This window comes from Plectropomus leopardus, chromosome 15 (genome assembly GCF_026936395.1).
Source record: "Plectropomus leopardus strain MGB_pleo_1.0 chromosome 15, ASM2693639v1, whole genome shotgun sequence".
Taxonomy (NCBI): domain Eukaryota; kingdom Metazoa; phylum Chordata; class Actinopteri; order Perciformes; family Serranidae; genus Plectropomus; species Plectropomus leopardus.
Window position 1 is genome coordinate 16,717,956 of NC_142190.1, and position 27,935 is coordinate 16,745,890.

Consider the following 27,935-nt stretch of genomic DNA (forward strand, 5'->3'; position numbering starts at 1 on the left):
ACACAAAAATAACGTCAGACACCACTTTAAATATCTTGTTGCTCCACTCAACTGAACTGTTGCTATTGTTTAGTTAACTTGTCTAAATTCCCTGTTTTTAGCCCCCGCAATAACATATTTTTGACTTCACGTACATGTGTTTATAATAGCCTTTCCTCTCCCCTTGTCCTCCTCTTCTCGGGCGTGTGAAAGGAAGATACCAGGGTAGCAACAGAGGAAACATAGCAACCACATAATTGGTGGCCAGGATCAAACTTCAATCACGTTGTCCTGTTGGTGAGGCTAAGTCCCCTTTTTTTTCTCCCATATATCTTGTGCCATAATGACTGAGACACAGCATTGCTACTACAGGGTTTGGTTGAGTTGGAATGTATGTAACTGGTTTACAGAAGTTGCATTTAGGAAAAAGAAATCTGCAAAGTCACAAGTAATAGACATGTACTCACTGTTGTGATGGAAACTAAACCTGCCATAAAATCTCTGTTTACCCGCCTGTTTGGGTAACATAATTTTTTGCATCATAAATCATCAGAGTGCAGAAGGTGTAAAATAAATGGGACCGATTATGCTCATTTTCAGGTTCTTGCTCGTATTTTGGGTTTCTACACAATAGTTTATTCATGCTTTAATGTTCAAAAAAACTTGCTTGAACATCTGTATTCACCCTCTGTCTGAAACGCTCCATCTTCGCGCCTGTCTCTTTCAGCCCTCCTCCCAAAAAATCCCAGTGTGATCGGTTTGGTTACTTTTTTTGGCCCCTCTGTATCTTGGTGTCTTTGCACAGTCAGTGCAGCCTGGGTAATGACTGTAACTTAGTACGGTTTAGTAAAGCTTCTAATCACAACCAGTCATGTTGCAGCAGCAATACAATCTGGAATCGGGGAAAAATTAACAAAATTCAGTCAACCAATACCCCTTTCCCACCAAAATTAACTTGTGCACACAAGTTTTTCAGACATAGGTAGCTAAAAACAGGCTTTAGACTGCTTTTCACAAAGAACCACAGAAATGAGTCCTAAAACCTGGAAATCCCGTGGCATTTCGCACCCCTGGTACCCTCGCCTGAAAATCAATGGGTTTTGTGAATAGGTTTTTGATTAGAAGCCTTAAATAATGTCTGTGGTTAACACAAGCTTAAGAGAATTTCATGTTTTGTTTTACGACATAAAGTACTTCAGTAAATACCTCACTCACAAACTCTGAAGCTTTTATGTGTCTTAAAAAAGGCGGTTGACAGCAAGTGGCTAAATGAGACTACAGAATGTCATCATGCTGAACACGGCTTTACAGCCTCGCGGTAGTGGTGCTTAGCTAACAGGCCTCCTTTAAATTACATTGAATACATCACTTTCAGTGGGAATAGATTATTTGCTAAGTGTTATAGTGGGCTATTTTAATTTAAATCTCTGCATTTATTAGTTAGATTTGCTTTTTAAAAGTAAGATATACTTTTTTTGCTTGTATCATGGAAAGTATATTGTATCAATTGTCATAGGAGCATAAATGAAATAGACTGGGGCATCATTTTTTGCATGCTATATAGCAGTTGCCTATGGTCAAACAGAAATTACAGCCTAAAATAAGAAATAAAATATATGTTTTACTCTGTTTTATTGATTAAATTAGAAAGCAGCAAAGCTCCAAACACGATTTCCAGATGCAGCAGTTAAAATATATTTTAATTTCAGAAAATCTGTAAGCATGAAAAGGAGGTCAGGAATGTTATGACTTGATTTCCTTGAACTGTACAGCTATAAAAAATCCAAGGACTGGTTTGTTGATTTTAGAAGGTTGAGTCTCCTTCCTGTTATCAAAGACAGACATTGAGGTGGTGGACAATTATATAACACTGGATATCACGGACCTGTTGCTGAGACAAAATCTGAGGCCAAAGAAAAGGAAAAAAAATAGGGTAAAAAGCCTTTGATGTAAGCTTTAATGCAACATCCCCATTTTAAAAAAGCATACCCCTTTCTCTCTCGTTTTGACCTCTTATTGGTAACTACAGTTGAGAAATGCTACCTACATTTCTTCTGTGGCCGTTTAGCAGTTTCCATGGCGATGGTAGTCTCAAGTTTAGTATCCAGAGTTTAGCCCTGAAGGGGGAGGGCGGCCAACTTTTGTGGCTGTTAGTGATTCTAATTTTTTTCTTTTTGCACCAGACTCCTGTTTTCTCTTCTGCATTTTCTATCTCACAGACAAGAAAGGAATTCTGCAAATGTATGATGACAAACATGCATTAAAATCTGTAAGGAAAGGAGTGAAAATGTTACAAAAGACTAACTGATCACCCCAGTCATCTTAATCAGACTCTAAACTCTATCAGGAAACAATACTTTTCTTCTGAGGCAGTATAAAATGACTGAAAGGACTTATGCAGAATTTTTTCTGTCTGAGAATGACCTATGATTACTGCCCACCGCTGTGTGTGTGTGTGTGTGTGTGTGTGTGTGTGTGTGTGTGTGTGTGTGTGTGTGTGTGTGGGTGTGTGTGTGTGTGTGTGTGTGTGTGTGTGTGTGTGTGTGTGTGTGTGTGTGTGTGTGTGTGAGAATAGAATCAGCCTGCACAAACAGCTAGCTTGCTGTGCTGTTTGGTCGTCCCACCAGACACAGGAAGTTACAGTGTACCGGACGTCATTGTACTGTGGGACAGAGGTGTCTTTGTGTGGGCCCCGAGGTCGCCAAGCAGGTGCTCTGTCTCTGTTCGCTCAGTGTTTTTCAGCCCTCTTTTTTCTCTCCCTCTCTGTCTCTGTCTTTCTCTCACTCACTCATTCTTCAAATGCCCGACTGTGTTTCCCTTCAAGGATTATGCACATTATACACATGAAACAACTAATGATATCATTCTGATATGGAGGCCACAAAAGTGCGACTTTCTGTGATACAGAAAATAGAGCATCTATTATTTTATCGTTATTTGTCAACTTTCATCTGATTGTTTGGCTTTTATGTATAGTAATAATATAACTGACAATCTTAATCCAACTGGTTAAACACTGATAACTGATTGTCAAGAGAAGAGAACCGACAGAATCTCTAACCACTGCAGATAGTTGAGAAATGCTACTCAATCAATAAACACTGATGGGCTGATTTAAACGTTTTTATAACTTTGGTTATTTGCTGACATCTTGAATTGTTGCAAAATTGTTAAAGATAAGTAAAATCTGTTTTAAACAAGCCTCACAAAGTTTGTGATACTTGATGAAAAAGGGGTTGTCTGTCCTGTGAACACAGCAGAGCCTTTTGACCTGAATGAAACACTGAATTAGTTTTGTTTCCTCTAATTGATTAAATGTGAGGGATGCAGTTCTTATACTTTTTGCAGTTTCGCTTATCATTTCAATTTTAAAGATTTTTTTAATGGATATTTTGCTCTCTATTTAAAAAAAAAAAATCAATCTGTAAGACTTTAGTTTTACAAAATACCTCCATCTACACTAGAACACAAATATTACTCCAGATGCTCACTGGCGACAGCTGTCTTCAGCAGTCTCTCATCGCAAGGGTAAAAGTGTACAGGCTAATTTAACCTTTTTTAAAAACACTGAGTGGACATCTCATCCCTGTTGATTCTTGTTTGACAAGAGGAGTGATGCTCTCTCTGACAAGTGATGCTCTGGTTTTGCTCAAGTTTTTATTCCAATCTTCATCGACAATGATCCTGTTTTGGAAAGGCTCCCATCATCTGCTGGTTGACCATTTCTGATCCAAAACTGTTGTTCCTGGTGGACTTTAAACCGCAGATGCTGAGGTGGAGCAAAAACAGTAGGTGCGGCAGAAGCCTCTGGGAGGTTGTGCAGCTACAATAAGTTAAGTGTGAAGCAGTCATTACACAAAGCAGTGCTGACGAAACGTTAGCAAACATCGTGCGCCATTGTTTTTGTTGCCTCTAGTATGTTTATTATACAAGTTAAGGAGACCACGACATACGGCACGACACGACATATCCCAAACGCTCCATTTTACATGTCCACACAGATAAAGCAGTTTTGAAGAATCTGGACCTTTAATGGTGTTTTTTAATAATCTCCATTGTAATGACCTAAAACTTAGTTTGTGTGAGGAGGAGAGGCCATAATGTAGAGAAAAATATCTGTTTACATGACATCTGTGTAGGTGTATATAGGGTCTCACATGTGTGTTCTTTTGTTTCTGATGTCGTGATCGTGCTCGGGGTTTTGCACTTGAACACTGGCTTTAGCACCTCCCACCTTGGATCTATTTGATGCAATAGATTTCTTGAATCCTGTTCAACCAATTGTGCAATGTTCTAGGTTGCCAGTACATGTGTTTGCCATATGTCTTTGTCCATTAAGACTTTGATGAAGACACAGTAGTGTCCAAAAGGTTGGTCTGTTCAATCAGTCTGCTCCAGGAAGTCAGCCAAACTTATTAAGAAGAGAATATGAAGGCGAAGAGTAAAACTATTACCCAAACTGTCTGCTTTGAAAATCCATCACAGTTACAGATGGACTTCAGTGTTCAACTTTGACACATGCTCAACATGCTTGCCATAGTTCTGCAGGCACACAGTTCTTCTGTGTTACAATATGTCTCTTTCATTTTCAGAATTTGTTTTAGTGATGACATTGTGATAACCAGAAAAACACCTTTTGCAAAATCCCCATAGAAATGCTTCAGCAATCTCAATAAAGACAGCAGCTTTCCATAGAATCTCTTTCTTACTGTAATGAACAGATTTTGGGATAAAGAGCATAAGTGCCAAAAACCAAAGGAAACATACTTTGGAATAAACACCCCCACAGAAATATATAAATACTCACTCTAACTTGACAAGATTGCAGTGCAAATATTATTTTTGAAGCTTGGAAATAAGACAGATGTCAAATCTTTTGTCTTTTCCGTGCAAAAAGATACCAACAGTGGTTATGTGGCTGCAAGAAGAAATACAATAATACCAAGTGCATTTTTTGTTCTTGTCTTTGGATGAAAGCATTACATCTGAGCAATAATAATCTGTCACTTAAGAATGCCTATTGTGGATGCGTCACTCAAAACCAGTTGATGAAATGCAACTAACATTTTTCTTATACTCTTTCATAGTTGGATGGTAATGCAGCTTTTTATTTGTCTCTGTCTGGTTATTGAGCGTTAATCATAGTTTATGTCTGACCTCAGCAGCTCAGACGGACGTGCAGACGTGGACGTTGGGGCCTTCTGTGTACATCATTGTAGAACATTGGCAGGAAAGGAAAGGATGAATTGGGACTGCAAAGAAGTATTGAAGAAGGCAAGTGCATGCAACCACATACACACGCACACACACACACACACACGCAGACCAAGGAAAGAGGAACGTGAGAAAAGAACGAGAGGGAGATTAACACACTAATCCAATATCCGATGCTCCTGGACGGAGGAGCGGCTGTTGAATGATGCCTCTCTCTCTCTCTCTCTCTCTCTCTCTCTCTCTCTCTCTCTCTCTCTCTCTCTCTCTCTCTCTCTCTCTCTCTCTCTCTCTCTCTCTCTCTCTTTCTCTCTGACACACACGGCCATTTATGCACACACACATAGACACGCAAGAAGACACACTCATGCAAGATACTGTAGGCATGGGGGGGCTCTGAGGGATCCGTCTCGTAAGCATTTCGAGGAGACCAACCACATCCTTGGCTAAGCCACACAAACATGTATGCACATACACACACACAGCCACGGAAATAGTATTCTGGGCCACAGGGCTTCACAGGCCAGACCACTTCTCTCAGACAACAAGACAAAATTTACAAGACTTGCTGCTAATATACATTTGGCTGCATTTGTATGTCTGTGCAGGAACGTGTGTGTGTGTGTGTGTGTGTGTGTGTGTGTGTGTGTGTGTGTGTGTGTGTGTGTGTGTGTGTGTGTGTGTGTGTGTGTGTGTGTGTGTGTGTGCGCGCGTGTGCGTGTGCGTGTGTGTGCGCGCGCACGCGCGAATATGTGGTTCAGCTAAACTAGTTCCTGTTGTTCCTGGAGATTCCCTTTCTTGGAAACCATTACCTAAATCACTTTTCACAATGGCTGGCAGGAAGTAGATCCAGAGGGTTTATAATTCATTCCTCCCTCTTCATGTTTTCAGAGGTTCTGTCCATTGAGACGTATTGATTGGCAGCTGGATACAGCACTTTGTTGTATAAGATTAAACAGCAGTCAGTTTATCTAATAGTGCACATCTCTAAAGTCAAGGAAGACTCAATGCACAAACTTAAAAAGAAGAAAGAATTCTTAAAATTGATGCAGTAAAACCGCAGTTATCCTATTCTTTACTTCTCTGCTGCTTCCTTCTCTTAAAACAATACCATGTTTGATGATAACTGGAGAGTGGACGATGGCATCTCATTCTATCAGAAGTTGCTACACCAGGGCATACACTTGCTGGTTTGCTTCTGTGTTCACGTGTGCAGTCTTTGTGTTTGTGCTTTGTGTTTGTTTGAAATTTGCCTAAAACTGCAGTTCCTCTAATGGCCACTTAAGACTGGCTTCGAAAGCGATTCAGTCCCCATAGACACCCATTTTTTTTTTTTTTATAAATTATTGTTTATTTGGAAAAGCAAATATTACAAAACTTCTATTCTGGTTACACCTCAGATTCCACATCAAAATTGTGGATGCAAGACCAATAAATGCTAATCCAGATTTTTTGTAGCTTAACAGGACGAACATAACAAGTGGGCAGGAGTGGGGGAAATCATCCAATTTTTCCACATCAAGAAAAGAAAACACGTTAAAGTGTGTATGTTTACACTAACCAAAACAAGAGTATATATCATGGCAACATTTTCAGAAAATAATCAAATTCAATTCACAAAGATTACATGCTTTACATAGCCTGTCCATTTCGACCAGATCCTGAAAAAGGATTCATAGACACCCATTTTAAAATGCCCAACTTTACAGCAGAAACAAACATGTATAAAGCCTGGTATAAAAAAACTATTTTAGCCTCTAGAGCTAATTTAAACATTCATGATGATTGTACTTGGGGTGCAATTTTATATAACTCAACCATTTATATTTTATAAGGCTTAAAGTCCACAAACCAATGACTGACGTCACAGTGGCCACGTCCATTATTTCTACAGTCAATGGTTAAACCTTCTTACTCTAAAAGTTAATAATGCAAAAATGTTATAATTAGTTTGTGGTGTCCTTTTAACACTTCAACACATCTCTTTTCAATGGTGGTCTGTTAGAGAAAATATCGCATGGATTGTTTTTATGTTGCCGTACTTTGGTTTTGACCACATTTTGTAAAAATTGCTTTTTTATTTTATTTTCCTTCACTCTTTTTATAACTGAATCATAATGCAGATTTTAGTGCTACATTGTGTGAGCAATGAGACAAGCGCGAGCAAGAAAGATAGTGTGAGCATGTGTGTGTGTGCCAGTGGTGGTGACAGTGAGGCTGCAGTGAGCGGAGCGGAGAATTTGAAGTTAAACCCAGCAGTGCAGTGTATGAACAGTTAACAGGCTGTTTGTCAGCGGCCTGCTGATGAAAGTGAAGGGAGTTAGCACTGAAATTAGCAAGCTAAAGTAGCCTCCCAGGCTCCTTTAAGGTGGACGGCTACAGTAGACCAGCGGTTTTCATTGTAGTGACAACCTCAGCTGCTCCTAAACAGATTATTGAGAAATGTCTGTCTGCTGAGGCTGTTAGTGAGGCAATTACAGATCCCAAATCAAAATGTATTTTGCTGTTAGTAGACCTGTAGCTGTTATTTAGTGTTAAATGATTGAAGTTGGGTTTGGTTTTATTTATAAGGTGAATTTGTTAATAATTATTTGTATGTCTATATTTATATATTCAAGTATTCTTTAAACTGCTGAGTATACGGTAACCATTCCAGGTTTTAATTTGCCTTTGCATTTAAAAAAAACATTTTTTAGTGTCATTTACCATTTCGCGATTTATCTTTTAAAAGTATCGCCTCGAGCACTGTTTAGGCATCCTTACTGTTTAAAAAGGTATCGGAAAACAAGCAAATGATGCCAAACCCTATATATTATATGTTGTACTTAACTGTCTTGTGTGTGGTTTACTGTATTTTTTTATTTTATGGTTGTCACTGATATATAACCAATATCTCCTCTAGGGAGAAATAAAGTTATATTTGACTTGACTCTTTCCAGTCCCCTTAATACACTCATGCTCAGAGCCATAGCTTCTTCACTATCATGAAACTGATGGTGTCCTTCCTTAAGCCCTTTTCAAATGGCTAGGTAAACTGTTAATGCTCATACCCACCCAAAGCCGGATAAAATAATTGTGCGTAACTGTCCATCTACTGTTTTCTGTTGCAAATACTGCACATTGATAACACATTTGATTGCCCAATGAAAAAAATCTCTACTTTAAAAGGGTCTCCAAAGTGGCAATGACTTTAACTATCTTTCAGGACAACATACCTCTTTATAAAGTATCATACAGTAAAACTAGCTTCAGCCAAGAGATCTGTGACCTTCGAGAGCAGAGAATGCATGACAGGAACTTCACAGGAAGAGAAAAGGTCAGCCAAAAGGAACACAAGAGTGCCAACGGAGCTAAAAGGAAACATTGAACCGTGGTGAGACATGCCAAGATACCCCACCCTCAGGTCCTAAACATGCAAACACACACACACACACACGCACACATGCACACATGCACACAACTCTCACATATCTGAGAAAACATGGCTTGACCTCTTTTCGCTTTGCTTATAGGTGCGCTAGTGTGAGAGGTGGTGAGTTGTTTCTTTTGGGTTGCCTTGGTGATTTTCCTTGTTGCGCATGATATTGACTAAACAGATGTATGTTAACAGGAAGCAGAGAGGGCATTTCAGAGAAGAGCTGTGTTAGCCATCGTCTGAAGACAAAGATGTGACCGTGTGAAATTTACAAGAGGAACATTTCATGAGGTCTCTCCTCTCCTGAGTTTAAGAGTGAGTTGGCTGATTCAGTGGAGTAGCAGATGTGTGTAACATCATTATTCAGTCGCTGGCACGACCACTGTTGGATTTGTAATACAAAGCTGCTGTAAGTTTATCACAACATATCCAGCTTTTTCAACTTAACTCTACAACTCCCACACAGTCTGTGAGAGTGAGTCCACATAGGTTTCGTGCATGTGTGTGTATACATTGATAATTTGTTTATAGCATGATGAAGTGGAGTCTTTAGGCTGGCAGGTGCTGAAAGATAAAGTTCACATAAGTTGCCTGTGTCCAGTATGATCTGTAACCTGGAGTTCTTCTGGCTCTTGCCTCAGTAATGGTTAAATGTGTGAGCTTCTGGAGCGGAAATAGACTCATAGTCATGAGAGCTGTCAGTATGACCAGAAAAGATGACCATGACTTAATTCATGCACTCCATCTGTGCTTCGTATTTTGCCAGTGATTTTGTTAGTGTTTTAACTAGATCTGTGCATACAATACATATCACAGTACACCGTTATGATTCAATATGTTGTAATAAAATGTGATCCTGTAAGCAAGGGGATATATTGTGATTTTTAAAATCTATTCAAGCAAAACTGTCTTAGTAAAAAGAACACACCACCATATGAATAAAAACTATACTTCTTAAAGCAATCAGAACATTTGGATCTGTTTTGTATCACAGTCCCTGTAACATCCAGCCTTACGAGCATTTTACTTACATAGACAACATTTGTCTTTATCAGGAAAAAATGATACAGTATTACAGAACCTAATATCGCTATACTTAAGTGTATTGATATTTTCTTACACTTAAATTTTAACCTTTTGAAACCTGAGCAAATTGTGTTTGTTTCTTTTTAAAAATGTTAAAACATGAGAAGAAGTGAGCAACTGAATAAGATATGAGCAATTGAATAAGATATGGCCCCCAAAATGGCAGGAATTTTGCAAAAAGTAACAAGAAAATTACCCAAAATTACACAAGTCCAAAAAAAGGAAAAATAAAAGAAAGTAAAAACTGAGAAAAAAAAGAAAATTACCTTAAAATGATATACTGTGTATATATATATATATATACTGTGTATATATATATATATATATATATATATATATATATATATATATATATATTCTTGCCAGGTTGAGCATTGCCTTTTCCCATGTTTTCAGAAGAAAGCAGACCAGTTTTCTCAGGTTCCAGGGGTTTAAATGCTTGTGAAAGGCATTTGAAGGCAGCAGAACAAAACTTATGTTGATCCAGCTTCCAAAGGGTTAACCCACAAATTTAAGAAATAACCCTAGGACACATTTTAACATGTTAATTTAATTTAACATTTTAACATTTAATATAATTACGTCAATCTGAAAATCAAACACTACCATCCTCATATGTTCTGTGAACAAATGAATAAATAAATAAAAATAAAAAATACTGTCTGTTGTGCAATCACAGGGATTTACAAACCAAGAGTCAGACTGGAAGTTGATTCATCCTCCTGAGTCCAACAACAAAGCCTCATTGTTGACCAAAAAGCTGATAAACACAAACACACACTGCTGTGATACATATACATGAATTGCTGTACTCACACAAGCCAGGGAACAAACAAACAAGCAAACAAACACACACACACACACACACACACACACACACACACACACACAATGGCACTGACTTCCTGTGAAGTCATACCTGTTACATAAGACTCTGACTCTGACTCTCTCTCTCTCTCTCTCTCTCTGTGTGTGTGTGTGTTTGGCTCATTTTGTGTTTGTACTGATAGAATAGAAACTGTAGCACGAACAGACAAGCATACATGGGAATGAAGCTGTGTTTAAGCTTTGAGAAGCTCAATAAGAGTAACATGAAGAAGCATGTGTGAGTCTCAAGCCTAATTCGGGAAAGACTGACAAGCGATTTGAACACGTCATGTTGGTCTTTGGGAAATTAAAGCGGGCACCTGTCACTATTTTCTGACATAAATTATTTGTAAGTCTCACTGTGAACATACACCAAATCTAAATTACTTCATAGTTGACAAGGTCCTAAAAGTCCTACCGGTGATGGACTCGTTGGACTCCCTCTTCCTTCTCCTTCTTGAAAAGGTTGTTGCTGCGATATTTGTGCATATTCAAAAACCTGCTGATATAAATTAAGATTGTCATAAAGTTTAAAAGCAGGTGTGTTTCTCCCTCCAGCCAGAAATGTGGGATTTTCTTTTAGGTGCAGTTCTACCTAAGCCTTGCAAACTGTTGGCGAGTTGGTTTGTTTATAACATATCCATGACAGTGCACTGAGCTACCCATACAAAGAACTAAATGAAATAATTTATTGCAACAATGCTCCTGAAACCCGAATAATACCAGCATACTCCGCATGTCTTAATTGAAAAATACAAAATTCGGAAAATGGCCCAATACTGAATATTTACATGGAATATGCTGTTTATATGACCCATATCAAATTGAGGATATTTTGATATTCCAGATAATAAGGAAATATTGGTGTGCATGTAACCATAGCCATTGTTTGGAATTCCCCTTTCACATATGTAGCACACAACAGAAGATTATCCGTGTAGAAAGCATTCTTAAACTTTGGGAATACTCTGGCTTATGTAGCCTGATTCTTTTCTTTTTTTTTTTTTGTTGTCATTATGTGGTCATAAACAGCAAAGTCTCTCGCTGTCTCTTGACTTTGTCTGACGATTTTGGCATCGGTCCTTACCAGACGAAGTTCCAAAATCTTATTGTCTCTTGAGTTAGACATTTTTGTTGGCATCTTCATTTTGTGTCCCTTCTTTTTCACCCTCGGATGTCTGTATATTTCCGGTTTCATTCCAGTCACTTGATACAAACATCATTAACACATCCACTTGCTTGCTGTGAATTCTCCAGACAATGACCTGCTTTACACACACACAGGCTCAGTCGGACATTACACTGATTTTGTACTGGGGAGGTAGTAGGATAGAGGCCGTTTAATGTTTGATCCAACTGATTTGGACGTTTGCGTTCTTGCATACAGCTCCGGTTAACATCTAGATAAGTTCAGGGTTGCAGTGCATCTGTAAAACGAGGTTAAGAGATGAGCCAAGTTTCTAACAAGAACTGTTGAATCTGGTGCATACGTTGTTCTCGGACACAGTACATTTCTAAAACTGAAAAAGTTTTGAGAGCCCGTGTGAATAGGCCTGAGAGGGGGAGTATAGGATATCAGCTCTATCCCATAACAAGTGGAGGTCAGGTTGAAGGTGATGTTATTCACTATCTAGTGAAGTCCTGAGAGGGAAAAAGTCAGTGCAACAGCTTCACTCGAGAAAAGAGAAAACAAGATTAGAGAAATAATATAGATAGGAGCACTTGAACAGAGAGGAGGAGAGCAAAGACGGGAATCAAAACAGTGTTTTGCAATACTTGTCTTAGCGTGCATGCATGTACTCGCAATTTCTTTCTTATGCACACGTGTGTCTGTTCTCTGTTTGTGTCAGTACTGAGTGTAATAGACTCAAGCCAAGAGATAAATGTATGAAATGTTATTGTGGCGAGGCTGGCCCTGCTCCAGAGGAAGTGCTTGGCTTTGACAATGCTCTCACCAGGAATGCACTGCAGGCTGCCGCCAAGTGGGCGTGTCGCTGCTTCGGGGTCGGAAGCCAAGTTTGGTCGGTTCAGTTTTGGCCCCTCCGACGCCTCGGGGGACCGTTCTGCTCCGCTGTTGTTCAGAAAGAGAGAGAACGAGAGGGAGAGGAGAGAGAAAGAGGGGAGAGAGGGTGTAGGTTTGTGTGTTCTTGTAAGCTTACTTTGTATAGATTTGAATGAGTGTGTTTGTGTGTGTGTTTTCCCTTTTGAGAGGAGGATCTGAAAGGAATGCAACTGTTCCTTTACACATGTCCACCCCCCCTTAGGCAGCCACAGGGCCTGTTGAAAACAGACACGCATCCGTGACACACACACACACACACACACACACACACACACACACACACACACACACACACACACACACACACACACACACACACACAGAGGTTGTGGAATGAAAGGAAGTATCAAACTACACCGGCAGAATACTTATCAAGACTGAGGAGCAAAGCTGCCCATTAAGATTCCAGCCTTTCACTGCTTAACTTCTGCAATAAGAAAATAATAGGATTACAATAGAACAGTACAGAATAATAGGTAGGCTTCAAATATTCAAAAATGTTTCTTCCTCAGTTGTAAGCCTGAAAAATATAGACTGCAGTCTCAAAGTCAACTTACGAGAAAACTGACGTGTGCATTCTGAAGTTGTTTTTCTAAACTTTTAATACTGTTTGAACATAACAAAACGTCACTCGGTTTTCTTAGAAGTGTACATTTTTGTCAACAACAACAAAAAAGTGCTTCCTTTAAGTCGGGAGGTCAGATGAAATTCAATTAAAAATGCTGTTTGATGGGTTTAATTTGTTTTTCTTTTTATGCGCTGTCCCTTTTGTTGACACTCCTGAAAGCTGAAATAAAACCCTCCCTCAATATAATGGTGGAATAATGGGTGAGAGCTGTAACAGAAAGCAGTAAAGAGGCCGGTGTGGTGGAGGCCTTGGTGTGCTGCAGACTGGCAGTGCCTGGTGATAAGAGGCTGCGGCCTGGATGGCCTCTCTGAGGGGAAGTGATGCAAGACAGTAGCTCTTTGTTTAGTGGCATTACTTGGTCCCATGCCAGTGGCCCCACTGAATGAAATGGACCGGTTGGCTTGTTTGCTGGCTGGATGACTGGCTTCATGGTGGACAGGCTGACTGCCTGGCTGACTTGCTGGTAGGCAGGCAACTGTGGCACTAAAAATCGTGGCTAATCTCTCTTTTCTCTTCTTCTTTCTGTCTTTCTTCCTCTTTCGCCTCCTCGGACTCAAAGGAACACTTAAGCCGTGAACTGGGAAATATTTATTTCCATTAAAAAAAAAAAAATACGCCGGCACCAACGCTTTGGTTTTTGACATACTGGAAGTGAAAACTATTTGGATGTTTGACAATAGCTGTCAAGGCTGAAATTGTTCATGACAAGCTTTAAGATGTTTTTAATTTAATATCTGCAGTTGTTGCTCCAGCACACTGAGGCTCTCACTGACCATTTTAGGACGGATGCACATTAAATCAGACAAACATCTCAGAATCCCAAACTACTGCTCCTCCTTTGCGCCCTGTTCTCCTCCGACTATCCCAGCAGCTCCTCTCCGCTCCTCTGCTCTCCCCGCCACATCCTAAGTGTTGAAATGTGTGTTTTTCCTGCAGCTCAAGCCGTCCTGTCACACTTAGGTTCATTTTACTTTTGAATTCCACAGAGGAAAGAGAGGAGGGGGAAGGAGGGGGAAAGGGGGAGATACTGTGTGTGTTTGGACATCTGTGCATGTGTGTGTGTGTGTGCGGTGAGAGGCGACATGATTTTACAATCTGCAGGTCTAAATGTCAGGGGTTCCATTTCTAAACAGCGTGCACTTGCCATGTCTGCCCCATATAAGAGCGTGCATTCTTGTAGACCTGCGCAGGATCTTATGTGCGTACACACACGCGCACACATGAACGCCTGACTTGCCATTGTCTTGCTTCTCTCGACTCACCTGCAAGCAGGCAACCAAGTCACTAAGTGCCCAAGTTTCCATCCACCTGTTATAGGCACTTTTTCAATTTACACAGCAGAGAATCTAAGAGGAAACACCAGAATTAAAAAGTTTAACTAATGCAAAAAAACTTTAACACGTGTTTGAGGGGGAAAAGTCATTTCATATCACATTTTCAACTGTAGAACAGCTTCTTTGCATGTGACGTCATACATCGGTGTGCTATCTAGATAGAGGGCCAGCAACTGGAGGCAAAGACTATCAATGCTCTACAAATGCCTATGATTTGCACTATTTATGGCTGCTTCAATCGATCAAATTGGCAAAAATGAGGGACACTTCACATACCGAAATGTAGAATGTAAAAGGGAAAAGTAAAAAGAAAATTATTTTTTTTATTAAAAATTAAAAAAAACCCAAAATGAATAAATAAATAAAAATACTCATTCAGATTTTTAATGGCTTTTGACCAGACCTCTGTGTTCAGTTGACCTTGTAGGTAGGAAAAAGCAGTTTAAGTCAGCTAACGTCAACATTACCCTGACAGCATCCATGTACAGAGTTAAAATTGAAAAGACTCAAGTTATACTCAAGCACATTTACTCACCCAACCAAAAACAATATGGCAGTTGTTTCCGTCATCGAATCAACCACACACAAAATGGTTATAGCCCACTAGACTCTTGTATGCTATCATCAGCTCTCTGTGTAACGTTAGTAATATTAGTTACGTTAGGAGGTCAGGAGGACGAGCTAGTTTGTAACAATGATCTTGTTCACATTGGGCAATTAGGTCAAGTTGTTTTCTTCATTTTATATTGATTGCATCCAACATGGCTTTCAGTATCTGACAATGCCTGCTGCCCTTATAACGTCGTCACATTCTTCTATTTCCATTTAGTGATTTATCACTTCCTGCCCATCTGAATTTCTTGCATCATAAAAGGCCCGTGATTGAAAACAAGCTTTTAGCACCTCTAGCAGCCAGGCCAACTCCTACCATTTGTATAACAGTTGTGGATGGAGGTGTGTGTTAATTTCTCCTTTCTTTAGCAGATTTTCTGTAAATTCATTTAACATTTGTTCCACATTTGGATGGAAACTTTACTTTTGCCTACAGGTTTATGAAGATAATCTTAACAATAATAACAGCAAATTTTAGGTGAGCATGGTGCTGCTGTAACCTGGGTGAGAAACCAACTACACCAGAAACTGTAAAATGTTAGTCTATTCTTTAGGGCTTTACAATGCAAGTTGGTTCCCAACATAACACTAAACATCGGATAAAATTACAAATCTTTGTGTCTGGAGCTAACCAGCATTCACAATGTCCCACGAATCTATTAATTTGGGTCATTTTAGGGTCAACTTCTGTAGTCTGATCCTGACTTTGGCAACTTTTGTTTGCCATTTTCTTGCACATTTATTTTGCACCTGCAACTCCAAAGCTGTATCATAAGCCTCTTTTACACATTCAAGGCGGGGATGTCACTTCATTATTCTACCTCGCCCTTTTGTATACAGCCGTGGACTCATGGGACAGCATTGTCTTGCTTTTAAGCTGGCAGTGAAGGTAGTTATAGTGCCTAATCCATGTCTTTGTGAAAGGGACAGCTGGTAGGATGGGACACATCGTGTATGACGTTTTGACGACGTGTTTATGTGTGTGAACCTTCACCAGGACATTCAAAAGGGAGCTAGCAGCACTCAGCAGCTAACTCAACGAAGAAGAACAGCAACTGAAAATGTCTACAAATTTGGGAGAAAATTAGGTCTGGGAGATCAGCCGCCATATAACAGGGATGGTAAAAGAGTCGTCCAACTTGTATGTCATAGGACACACCAGAGGCCGACGCTGTTGTGCTATGCCACGCCTTTTTTGCTGCCAGAGTGCAGCATACTATCTAAAATCATACACTGTAGCGGCATTATGCCTGCCTTTTTTGGATTTGTATCAAAAGCAAAGGTTGCATAATGAAGGGTCTTCACTGCACCCCTATTGTGCAGTTTCTATAGACAAATTGCCAAACTGTCACACTTTATTTTTTTTTACAATAAACTGATCTACAATTATAGATTGTGTTATGTAAAACAGTAAAAGAAGGAGAGGGGCTTGATTGGGGGTGAAAGGAAAAGAGAGCGAGGAAAGTTTGTGTCTATGTGTACGCGTGTGTGTTTCTGAGGGTTGTTGGTGGTGCGAGGGGGGTTTGGTTGAGTGCTACACCAGATGTGAAAATGACTTTTGCAATATGTCATCTAAACAGCAAACTGCGGGGGATTTACTTGAGCTAACTTGAAGCACATAAGTGCTGGAAAGTCAAAATTACAGTTAGCTTCTTGAAAATCTCAAACAGATTCGGAGAACAGCTGAGGGGAAACATCATTCATTGCAGGAAACTGGCATGTCGTTTCCCTCCATGGCCTCAGAGCATTGGTCTAACACATGTTACCCAAATGCAGGTTCACGCTGGAAAAGTGGCGGCGTGCCCCTTTAAGTGGTATCTCGGGTCACATCAATGTAGGGCGATGTGATGACTTGGCAAGACGAGTTCTGCCAGTTGTGAAATGCAGCAGCTGATAAGAAGACAAACATGAGATGGGTCAAGTGAGATTATGTCGCTTGGAGGTTACACCTGATGATCCCTTTGTCCTGCGTTATCGCAACACAAGCTCCGTTTTCAGTGGGACTCATATGTAATGACAGTCCAGTACACACACAAACACACACACACACACACACACACACACACACACACACACACACACAAAAGGTCACACGTGTCCTAACTGGAACAAAGTCCCTTCCAGCCAAAGGGCCACTGACACACTTCTCTTTCTGTCTCGTGTATTTTTAAGCAGATTTATTGTATTTAAATGCCTTTTCTCAGTTGCTGATTTTTCATAATAAAAGTAAGTTATTCTCTTAGACATTCATGCAGCAAAAGTTGTACTTGCATTTAAGAATGTCTGCATGAAATTACCGGCACAACAGAAATACTTTGCCATAACAACAGTTGATGTGTGTGCTGGGTGTGACGACCTTATTCTCGACATTGTACAGTGACGCTGCAAATGAAGCAGAGCAAAAACATGCAGCAGCAGTCTGACATACTACCCCCACCCCCCACCCTCAACCCTTCCCCCAACACACACACACACATTTAGCAAATTGAAAAAGTAAACATGTTCAGAATACGTTTTTAGAAACATTCAAATATTATTTTCAACTGTTTTCTGGCTGCTGTTCGTTGCATTGTCTCCTGTGGTAAACCAAACCCTTTTAGTGGCACAGCAGGCCAAACCACAGCACAAATAATTATTTGCATACACAGTTTCTGACCCAGGACTGGTTCCTCAGTGAATCCAGCCTGCTATAATACCAGCCGATAATAAATGGTTTCTGCTTCACCTGCCTGTGCCGAAGCTTCCTGTGTTGATGATATGTATGTGGCCCGGTAGGGTGGAGATGACAATGTAGGTGTGGAGGAAGTCAAATGCAGGTGTTTGTGTGTGTGCGCTGTCCCAGGTGGGTGCTGACAGACCGGCAGGTAAACAGGCAGGTTGGTCTCTGATCTCACCTGTTGGAGCAGACACTGCAGCGCCTGCAGGGCTTCTGCAGCGGAAACGTGTTCTTTATGTAATGCTGGAAGGCCGACTCTGCTCTGTTCTTTATGTCTTCTTTTTTACTTTCTTGCTGTCTCCACTCTACCTTTCTCACCCACTCCGTGTTGTTCATTTGTTCCACTCTTCTCTCTCCCAGGTGCGCTCGGGTAAACACCCAGGAAATAAGCATGTGGAGGTGAAGGGCATAAGGGGAGGAAAGAACGCCTCGGGGTAACAGCAGTGCAGGTGGGCTGGGGGGGTGGGGGGCGATGACAGTGTGTGTGTGTGTGTGTGTGTGTGTGTGTGTGTGTGTGTGCGTGCGTGTGCGTGTGTGTGTGTGTGACAGGAAGATTTCATGTGCTCCAGCTTCTTAAGGAGGTGCTTTGTCGAGAAAGGAATGTTACACATCCAGATTATAACAGACCACCCCTATAAACTCGAAGGAAGTCAGTTTAACCTGCGAGTCAAACACACACACAAACACAGCAGCCATCAAGCATAAGCTCTGATCGGAAGTGACCGTCTGTCTCATGTTTCACCGTCCGGAGGAATTCAATGAATTATTTCCTGTTGCTTATGTAATGTTTTCTTTCAGTTTAAGGTCAAGCTGCTTTATTTGGCCTTCAGTGACCTACCAGTGTTTTATAGAGAGCGATCTATTCAGACACAGGAAGCATGGGACCTCAGGAAGTTGAAGTGTTGATGTAAAAAAGCCTGTAAATGTTTCTTTACAGAATGATTAATAGTTAAAACAATCAGCGTCTATCAACAAAAATATCTTCATACGAAGCTTATGAGTCTTTCATTGCTGAAGTGTACACCATTACTCAGCAAGTCGGTCCTGTATTATCACATTAAATTTTAATGGTAAAAAATGTTGATTAATACATACATGCCCGTAAATTAAGCTATGTATCTTGTAATGAGAAGTGTATTTTTTTTCCAAAGTTCCACTTAATTTCTTTCTAGGTGCATGGGCATTCTCACTGTAATGATTTTTTCCTGTAAAATCATAGTAAACTACTGGTAGCTGTAGTTGCAAGCACCCTACCATTAAAACGTCACTACCATAAATTACTTAAACCGTATATTGCCGTTAAAATTATTACAGTGTTGTACAGTAGAATGTAAGATTGGCTGTGTTTTACTGTATTTTTGAAAAAAAATTTGGTGGTATTTTTTACAGCAAATTGTAGCATTGTGGAGTGCACTGATGTGTGTGTGTCTGTGTGTCTGTGTCTGTGTCTGTGTGTGTGTCTGTGTGTGTGTGTGTGTGTGTGTGTGTGTGTGTGTGGGTGTGTGCACGTGTGTGCATCTTTTGGGTGAATACTACTCACAGAAAGTAATGACACAACAGCCGGGTATATTTAACAATATATATTTCCATTGTCAATGTACATTCCATTTCGACATAAGCTTTCTTCACAAACAAAAGGTTGGCATCTAAATAAATACTATATAAAATAGAACTTCAAAATAAATATATCTATAAAGGGAACCTTTTATATGAGAGATTTTTTTTCTTTTTGTTATATCTAAACAAAACAAAAGCACAGATCTCATTCTGTATCCCCAACATTGACATTGCAAAGGCATAAAGGAATGGAGTAGCATCACCCAGCTGTATGCGACTTTTCCTCTTGTTTGGGTTGGAAAAAAAAAAAAAAAAAAATTTGTGCCGCCTGCAAATAAGCGACACAAAGGGGCATGGGTGTGTAAAAGTCACAGCATTGTAGCAAAAGAGTAAAACAAATAAAAAAAGGTTTTAATCATCGAGTTGTCATTGTCAGATGATTATTCCACACCTTGAACAGGCTAGGGAGCACATGTAAAAGTATAAAGCTAACATGAAGTGAAGAGCATTACTCTCGCAGTGACAGAGCCGAGAAATAAAGACAAGAAAGGCATTTGAAAAAAGAGGTCCGCTGTTTAAAAAAGATGGCACAGAACTACAAATCGAGAGGGAAAACATAGACAGGAGAAGAAAATGGACGAGAAAGGGAGAGAAAGAGAGACAGACTTGTCTTTCTCTCCCGTCTCTGTGGTATGACAAGTTTATGCACAGCAGCTGTGTTTGTCAATCAAGGCCAGGGGTGTTTGTTGGACTATTTCTCAGGGAGGAAGGAGGGAAGAGAAAAAAAAGCAAGAAAGAGAAAAAGAGGGGAGAGAGCTGAGACACTGAGCAGCAACAGCAGGAAATGGGTTGATCCGGATAGGGGTAGATTGTGTTCCCTGTGTGGATTCAATGAGTCCACAGTCTTAAAGACTCGGAGAGGAACCAGGGAATTAGCCTAGCCTCTCGACTGCTAATGAGCCATGGATAGCATAAACAGCAGGAGTTATTTTTCTCTCTTCTTCTTTATTGCCGGGCACACTTTTACTAAATCAAGTGCGAGTGATAGAAAGATAATTTTCGTTACCCCTTTCCTGAACTTTCCTCTTGCCACCCTCCCTCTTTTTCTTTTTCTCACAACCTCAAAAACACTTTAATCTTACCCTCAAAATATATATCTAATATATTCTCTATATATTTTGTAATGAATTGTAGTTATAACGTACCATGCAATCTTTCAAGGACATTTAAAAGTCTCTTCTAAAGAACACAAATGTTGTGAAACTATTTACAGCAAATAACATTTCACCTGCATAGCTCTATTACTAAATATATTGTCAAAACATTTGTGATTTTTGCCGCCCACCTACATGTATTAGGCCTCTGCCTAGTCACACAATCATTCTCAGTTTTGGCACCTTTCGCTCAGACTGAATTGCTAGGTTTTGAAAATATTGCCTCATACATTCAAGACTAAGGACAGTGTGTTTTTTTCTTTCCTTTTTTTGTTTCCTGTGTGATATCAGCATTGTGCAACAAGACAAAATGTGAGCAAAGTTAGGTGCCCTAATGGAAGTTAAGGGTCCAACATGAAAGAGAGGTGTGTGTTATGGAGCAACAAAGACAGTATGCCTTTATGCCAAACAGAAAAGGCCATCTGTATTAAAGGGCAGCATGCCTTTAAGAACCAACTGCCGTCAACTCCATTTGGCAAGAGTGCATAACAACTGTGATCACTCTGACAGCAAAAACAAGCTACTGTATGCTAGCTTCCTTTGGCAAAGTCCTAAGAACATCATGCAAGCCACAAAAATAGACTTTAAGAATAAAAGACAGACTGACTAACGCAGCTATGCAGCATAATGATTAGAATTTAATGAAGACACTGTGTGTAGAGGGGGGGCTGGGGGCCGTGTGGACTAAATGTAGTGCACACAAACAAAATGTGAGATAGCTGAGGTGGTTAATACTGTGCTTTAGTACATCCTTTAAGGGGTTTGCATCTTCCTAAAAAGGTTGTGCAAGTGGCAGGTTTGATTTCGACAAAGGCTGACTAGATACGAACACAACAACAACTTTGCTATGCCTTCTCTCCCCCCCTCTTCACTCTCTATCACTTGCATCCCCTCTCCTCTGGTAAATGTTATTTTCTGGCCAGTTTCTCTCACGCTTAGCTTACTCGTTTTAAATTATTCACTATTGCCTTTCTGCCCCTAAATGTTTCTTTGCCGTCGTGTGCAAAGAGGAAGTAGACCAGGCTCTTAGGCAGTTTAGAAATCAACATGCTGTAGGCCAAGTTCTAGAGAGGATTACTGAAACAGTCCCTGAGAAGGTTGGGTGTCCTTTTCTTATAACATTTCTCTACAATACATTGACTTCTAGCACGGTGGATAACCATTAGACTATAGCATGCAGGTCATGACATGCATTACCTCTGAGGTGATTGGTGAACAGCATTCAAAATCTTTTAAAATCTCTGGGCCTCACCTCCCAAATATAGGAAAACACACTGTAAAGTGATTATCTCTCTCTCACTTGCAGTACAACTGCTTATGCACAATACAGAGTGAGAATTATGGGAATTGATTATTCTTTTAAAGACTCAAAAATGTTTCTTTACAGCTCCTCCTTGGGGATAAAATGTTAGCATTACCAAGCTATCATCTTTAAGCTAAGAGGGAAAAATGGTGACACTAAAAGATGGTGATCATCATAATAGTGGAGAGAGTGAGTGAGTAAGTGGTGGTTTCACTCTCAAAGTGGCCTTTCATAAAGCCACAGTATAGGTAATCACCTGTTTTCCTGTTTGTTCAGACGGAGGATCACTGGGCTGTGCTTTTGGGGGAGGGGGAGGGAGGACGTACAGATATTTATCTCCATCAAATAACTTTTCTGTTATTCGAGGATCAGCAACCAGTTTCTGGTTAGTTACCATTACAAAATTAGCTGAGAAATACAGAGCAGCAGAGAGGTACAATGACTTTGTGCCTTCAGCCATCTTTGCAGAACACCAGTCCCATTATCTAGTCTCTTCTTCTTCTTCTTCTTCTTCTTCTTCTTCTTCTTCTTGTGTCACACTTACAAAAAAAACATCTCAGGGGGCCTGTTAGCTGTTCCTACTAGCCAACTTTCTCAGGTCAGGCCCTGTTTGATCATCCACCCTATCAAACATAGGTCAGGAAGCCATTTAAGTACCTTTGTTTTACATAAGTCACCTTCCAGCAGATTAATGGGGTAGTTTAAGGGGTTGGTGTTGGATTGTCCTATCCATAGAGAGCAAGCAAGTACTGTGTGGTCCTGTCCATTTTTTAGCGAGGCCACCGCTAACCAGTTTGGTCCACTATCATGACCCCTGCTGCTGCTTCTCTAGTGTCCCAACTTTTGCTTCCACCCCTCCATTTTTACACACGGGGATGCTCACGCCACCCTGTGAGTTCTTGCAGCGACAGCCGGGCCTGCTAACATTGTCGTAACACTTCTGTCCCAGTTTGGCCAGGCCCGTAGCCGGCAGATAGCAGACCAGGCAAGGCAGGACGACTGAAAGGGCAGCCATGAAGGACCAGCGTGCGCAACAGTTGGCCTGGGAGCACGAGCAAGGCTTGTCAGCACAGGAGCCCTCGTCGTCCTCGTCCTCGGTGCAGTGGTAGAAGATCCCTTTGACCAGGCACATGCAGGTGGCTGTATCCACCAAGCTCTGGGCAGAGCACAGGCACTCCTGGTTGCAGACCCAGCAAGAGGGTAGGGTTCGGGGGAGTGTACACTCCGTGCATCGGCACTTCCCACAGTGCTCGCAGAGAAGGAGGTGCTTCTTCTCGGCCGGGGAGGAAGGGATCAGCGCTGACCCCTGCTGGCCTCCGGTGGTGCACACGCCTCCCACTGGCATCTTTGCAGACTTGAGGTCTAGCGATTTAGAGGAGGAGGAGCAGGAGGAAGCAGAGGAAGAGGAGGTGAGGACTTTTGATTCAGAGGAAGGGAAGCAGCCTGGAGTTCGGGTAGTAACTGTGTTGACGGCACCCTGGTGGGGATGCAGGTTTGGGTGGTGGTCCACCGTTGGGTTGGGCGCAGCATGGTCCAGCAGCCTCTGATCAGAGGAGGTGCTGCTGCTACTGCTGATAGAGCTGGGCCTCCCGCTGAAGGAAATCCAAGGGTGGGTGGTGGTATCCTGGTGAGGGTGGGGCTCGCACCTGCCCTGCTGGTGGTGCTGGTGTTGGTGGTTGTGATGATGGTTCTGATTCGCCCCCAGAAAGGCCTCCTGGTTCTGACCAAGCCAGGTGATTCTTCGGTTTACAGACTTCTGGCTCGGGGGCTGCTGGGAGACAACGGCCGGGCTGTCAATGTAGTCATTCTCCACATGCGAGGACTTTATCTGATCAATGGGGTAGATGGTTAGAGGGTGCTGAAGGCGGCCGTAGGGCACTCGACTGTCCAGCAGGGGCTGGGATATAAGGGAGGAGGAAACTCCGGGTATGTGGTGGGGAACCCTGGACTCCATGTGTAGGCTTGAGCCTCGCACGTCTTCACTCTAAAGCAGCATTTAGCAAAACTGCAAAAAGACAAATGTGACAGTTATGAATGGTTGCATTTTCAAGAAAGCAGTATAAGTATAAATTGAAGAAAAGTGATTATTTTTCATAACTTCATTATATCTTAAAACTGTCAAAAGAATGGCAGCAAGGTTCGTTATAAAGAACGAGAACAAGAATGCATGTATTACTAAAATTGTCTTTTACCAAACTGGGTTATGTTGAGGTCAAAACCTTCATTTTTTGAAAATACATACTTATTGTTTATTTAACCTTGTATTTAATCACACCTGTTAATATCTATTGGTCGGTCAGGTTGTCAAGTGTCATTTTTACCCTCTGTGGTATAATTTCATTTTCCTGCCGTTTTTCCAAAGCCTCTGTTGATGACTAACCACTGCCTTATGTCACAATTTAGCTACTAAAATTAACTACTAAACCTACTTTCCTCTTATGATTTTAAAGTTTTCTGGATAAATCAAACAATGACTATCTGAAGGGGTCGCTACATTTCAAATCAACATCTCTGACAGCATGTTAAAAACTAGGCCTATTACAAGTAATTTACTTCGTCCAAGACAATTATTAAATCTTTTGAACTTGCAGCGAACCAGAGCATTTCGGTCTCTCAACGGAAATCGCTTTCAAGACCAGATCTCTGCAATAATCTGAATGTAGAGTTTCCAAACGATCTTGATCTTTAGACTGAATACCAACAGGGTTTCAAACCTCCTCTATTCTAACTTTGACATTAGAACAATAGAAGTTGGGCTCTCATCGCCTCCCTTCCAAAGAGCAGGGAGCACCAGAGAGCAGGGCTTGCATGCAAAAGACTCAAAGATGCAAAACAAGGCAGAGCAAAGAGAGGACAAGGTTGCCACAGAAGGGACTTCAACAAAGCAAAAATGAACACTAGAGGAGAAGAAAATTAGATCTTTGTATATAACATACAGTAAAAGGCAGTAATTGTGCATATAATTATGCCTGTAAAATACATATATTACAATATGTATACATACAATTTTGAATGAGAGAAGCAGGCCGGTCTGGCAATTTTGTGAATGGCTCTGATTTTGTGAACTACAGGTTTTTATGAATGAAAGTTGCTGGCTGCATTCGGTGTTGCGACATGAATCAATGCGCTCCAGTCATGATGAGCCTGAATGAAATCGGTTTCATCATTCATTTCATCGATGAACGCAGCATTCAGAGACCTAATCTACTTTACAAAAAACAAAAAAGGATGATTGAAGACAAACGACGCAACACAACCATTTCCACTGACCCATATCTGTGGCGTTTAGCGTATTGCAAAATACCCCACAGAGCCCAGCTCATTTGCACCATAAGAGGCATCACGGTTTTGATTATTCTTTCAAGGCAACCTTAATATTTCCGAGCTCCTAGAAACTGTCGTCTGGTGGTTTATTACTGCTAGTTGATGCTCTATTTTATTTAAAAACGACACGGCTCTGTTTGACCGTCGGCTCGTGTTATTCTCCTTTTCCACACATTTGCAAGTGGTTGAGAAACCTGTTGCGACATCGCTGGCACCGACACAAGCGCTTGTGATCGTCAAATCTAGACCATTATGAGCTCCAAGCCGGAACAGTGCGTGATCAAGTGCGTGTATGAGTGCGTGCGTGTGTGCGCGTCCCTCCCTTCAATATGTGAATGGACTGAGTCATAAAAACCGGAGGCGGCCGCTTGGCATACTCAAATAGCATGTTTAGGCTATATAGGCATTGTAACCACGTATTCAACACCGTACTCCTTATATCAGTAAATTGGCAAAATTATGACATTAATTAAGAAAATGGTACACTGTGTGCCTCCAGACAGGCGGCTGAGGGATAGTTTTAATCGGCGGTGGTAAAATGCGTAGTTTGATGCGTAAATCCTGGACGTTATAGCTCTTAGCAACCAAAAGACGCAGATTAAAGATACGTTAGTAAATTTTCTGCCGGACAACACGAAATGGTAGGGAAAAAAACCCAAAACACCTGACACAACCGACATGGTGCGCCAACCAGGCGGTCGCTGCAGCGACACACTCAAACGAACCGCCCGAGATAGACTACAGCATGAGCAGGGTTCAGAGTGGACGGAGATTTAGACAGAGATGGGAATGTGGAGCTGTTCTGCTGCCTTTAATCGTGACAGTGACTTTAAATGTAGCCACAAATAACAACACTGAGATACGTAGCCTATGTAATAATAAAAAATGCAGCACTGGAAGCAAATAATACGATAAAACGCCACACTGTCTCCCCTCTCTGCGTCCTCAGCCTTGCTTTTGGTACGAAATCGGCGGTTAAATATTGACTCAAAGTGCAAACACGGGTCGACGAAACAGCTTGTTGCAAAATAGAGTTTGCAGGAGCGTTTTCGTGCCTGTGATCCAGCGGATTGAGAGGCAGCAGAGAATTTTGATACTTGGGTTTGTGCAGCCACACGCTCACAAGTCACACGCATTCACCGATGAGAAAACACCGAGAGGTGATCACTTACTGTGGTTTCAGGATAAAATTCTCATCTCTTCGTTGCGCACGACGATTGCGCGCAGGCTATCGGCTAGTCCAGTCCAAGCGAGTGAGTAGCTCCACAAATGTCGAGTAAAAGATAAGTCCAAATCTTAATATGAGCAAGGTATTGCGAAGGGAGAGCGGGTCTCTTGCACTATTCTCCACTCGCTGGTGCGTAAAAGGCGACTGCGGTTGTGGACGCAGAGCTTTGGATTTGATGTTGCAACCACCAAGGGGGAGGGAAGTGAGTTTTTATGAATGGGAGGGTAGAGGAAAGGAAAGGGACGGCACTGCGCAGATGCCTCGGCTTTTTTCTCTCTTTTTTTGTGAATGGGAGGGCAGAGCGACTCGGGAGGGCTGAAATGCGGAGGTTACATTTTTATGAATGGGGAGGACTCCGAATGGCATTGCGCAGGCGCGATGCCGAGATTTTTATGAATGGGAAGAAATGGCGAATGAGGCGTGTGTGTGTGTGTCTGTGTGTGTGTGTGAGAGAGAGGGAGAGGGAGAGAGAATGAGCGGGTGAGAGAGAGAAGAGGGGGGCGAGGGAATGAGGAGGTGGGGAGTTTTTTTGGTCACAAGGGCAATGTCAGGCCCAATTTACATAAAGAGTCGGGCTGTGGTGCCACTCTCGCTTTATTTTAGCCTGTTAATTTATTTATCTATGCATCGTGCTTCCTGCAACACGTTAAAGGAGACGCGATTATGGTGGTGTTGTGTAATAGATGAGAGGGGGATGTGAGGGGGCTAAATCTGCAACGAATTAATTTGTTTTCTTCATTGCTGGCAAATCTGATCTCTAATATTCTTCTGATTGTGATAAATGGGTGCCAAACTGCCTAATGAAAAACATGCAATCACGGAGTACATTTTAGGAAACAAAACATCTCAGCAGAGCCACAAATCAGCAGGAATATGATACCAAGTGGGTTGATGAATAAAATACCCTGAAGGCTGTTTTAATCAGAGTAAACTCGATGATATCAGGATGTCAGAGACCTTTTCAAATCACACGAGCTCGATTAGGCTAAATAATGGCCGCTCCCCTTGCGTTACTGATCTGTCTAAAGCTGTTTATTGCGATCAAGGACGTGCCCTTCCTTCCTCTGCAACAATGTGAGGTATGACTACAGCTTGGAAGTGTAAAAAAAAACAGGAGAAGAGGAGGAGGAGGAGGAGGAGGAGGAGGAGGAGAGGAGGGAGGGGAGGGGGTTATAACGCCTACTCTGAAACGCAAACCAGCATGAGGGCAGGCAGGATTCACAAAAGGACAGGATGTTGTTGATTTGTACCGAAACCACACGGAGGAAATGAGTGTGAATTTTCTTTCTCTCTGACATCCCAGTGTGTGTGTGTGTGTGTGTGTGTGTGTGTGTGTGTGTGTGTGTGTGTGTGTGTGTGTGTGTGTGTGCGTGTGTGTGTGTGTATGTGTGTGCTTCCC

General features: G+C 41.4%; 1 protein-coding gene across 1 annotated transcript; it reads right to left on the minus strand.

Annotated features, from left to right (window-relative positions):
• Positions 1-19,475: 19,475 nt before the first annotated feature.
• spry4 (sprouty homolog 4 (Drosophila)) lies at positions 19,476-26,738 on the minus strand. The gene is made up of 2 exons (XM_042499659.2): positions 26,481-26,738; positions 19,476-23,989 (listed from the first exon to the last, which is right to left on the minus strand). Exon 2 carries the CDS (start codon positions 23,936-23,938, stop codon positions 22,790-22,792), a length of 1,149 nt encoding a protein of 382 aa, XP_042355593.1. The 5' UTR covers positions 23,939-23,989; positions 26,481-26,738; the 3' UTR covers positions 19,476-22,789.
• Between the last annotated feature and the right edge of the window lie 1,197 nt (positions 26,739-27,935).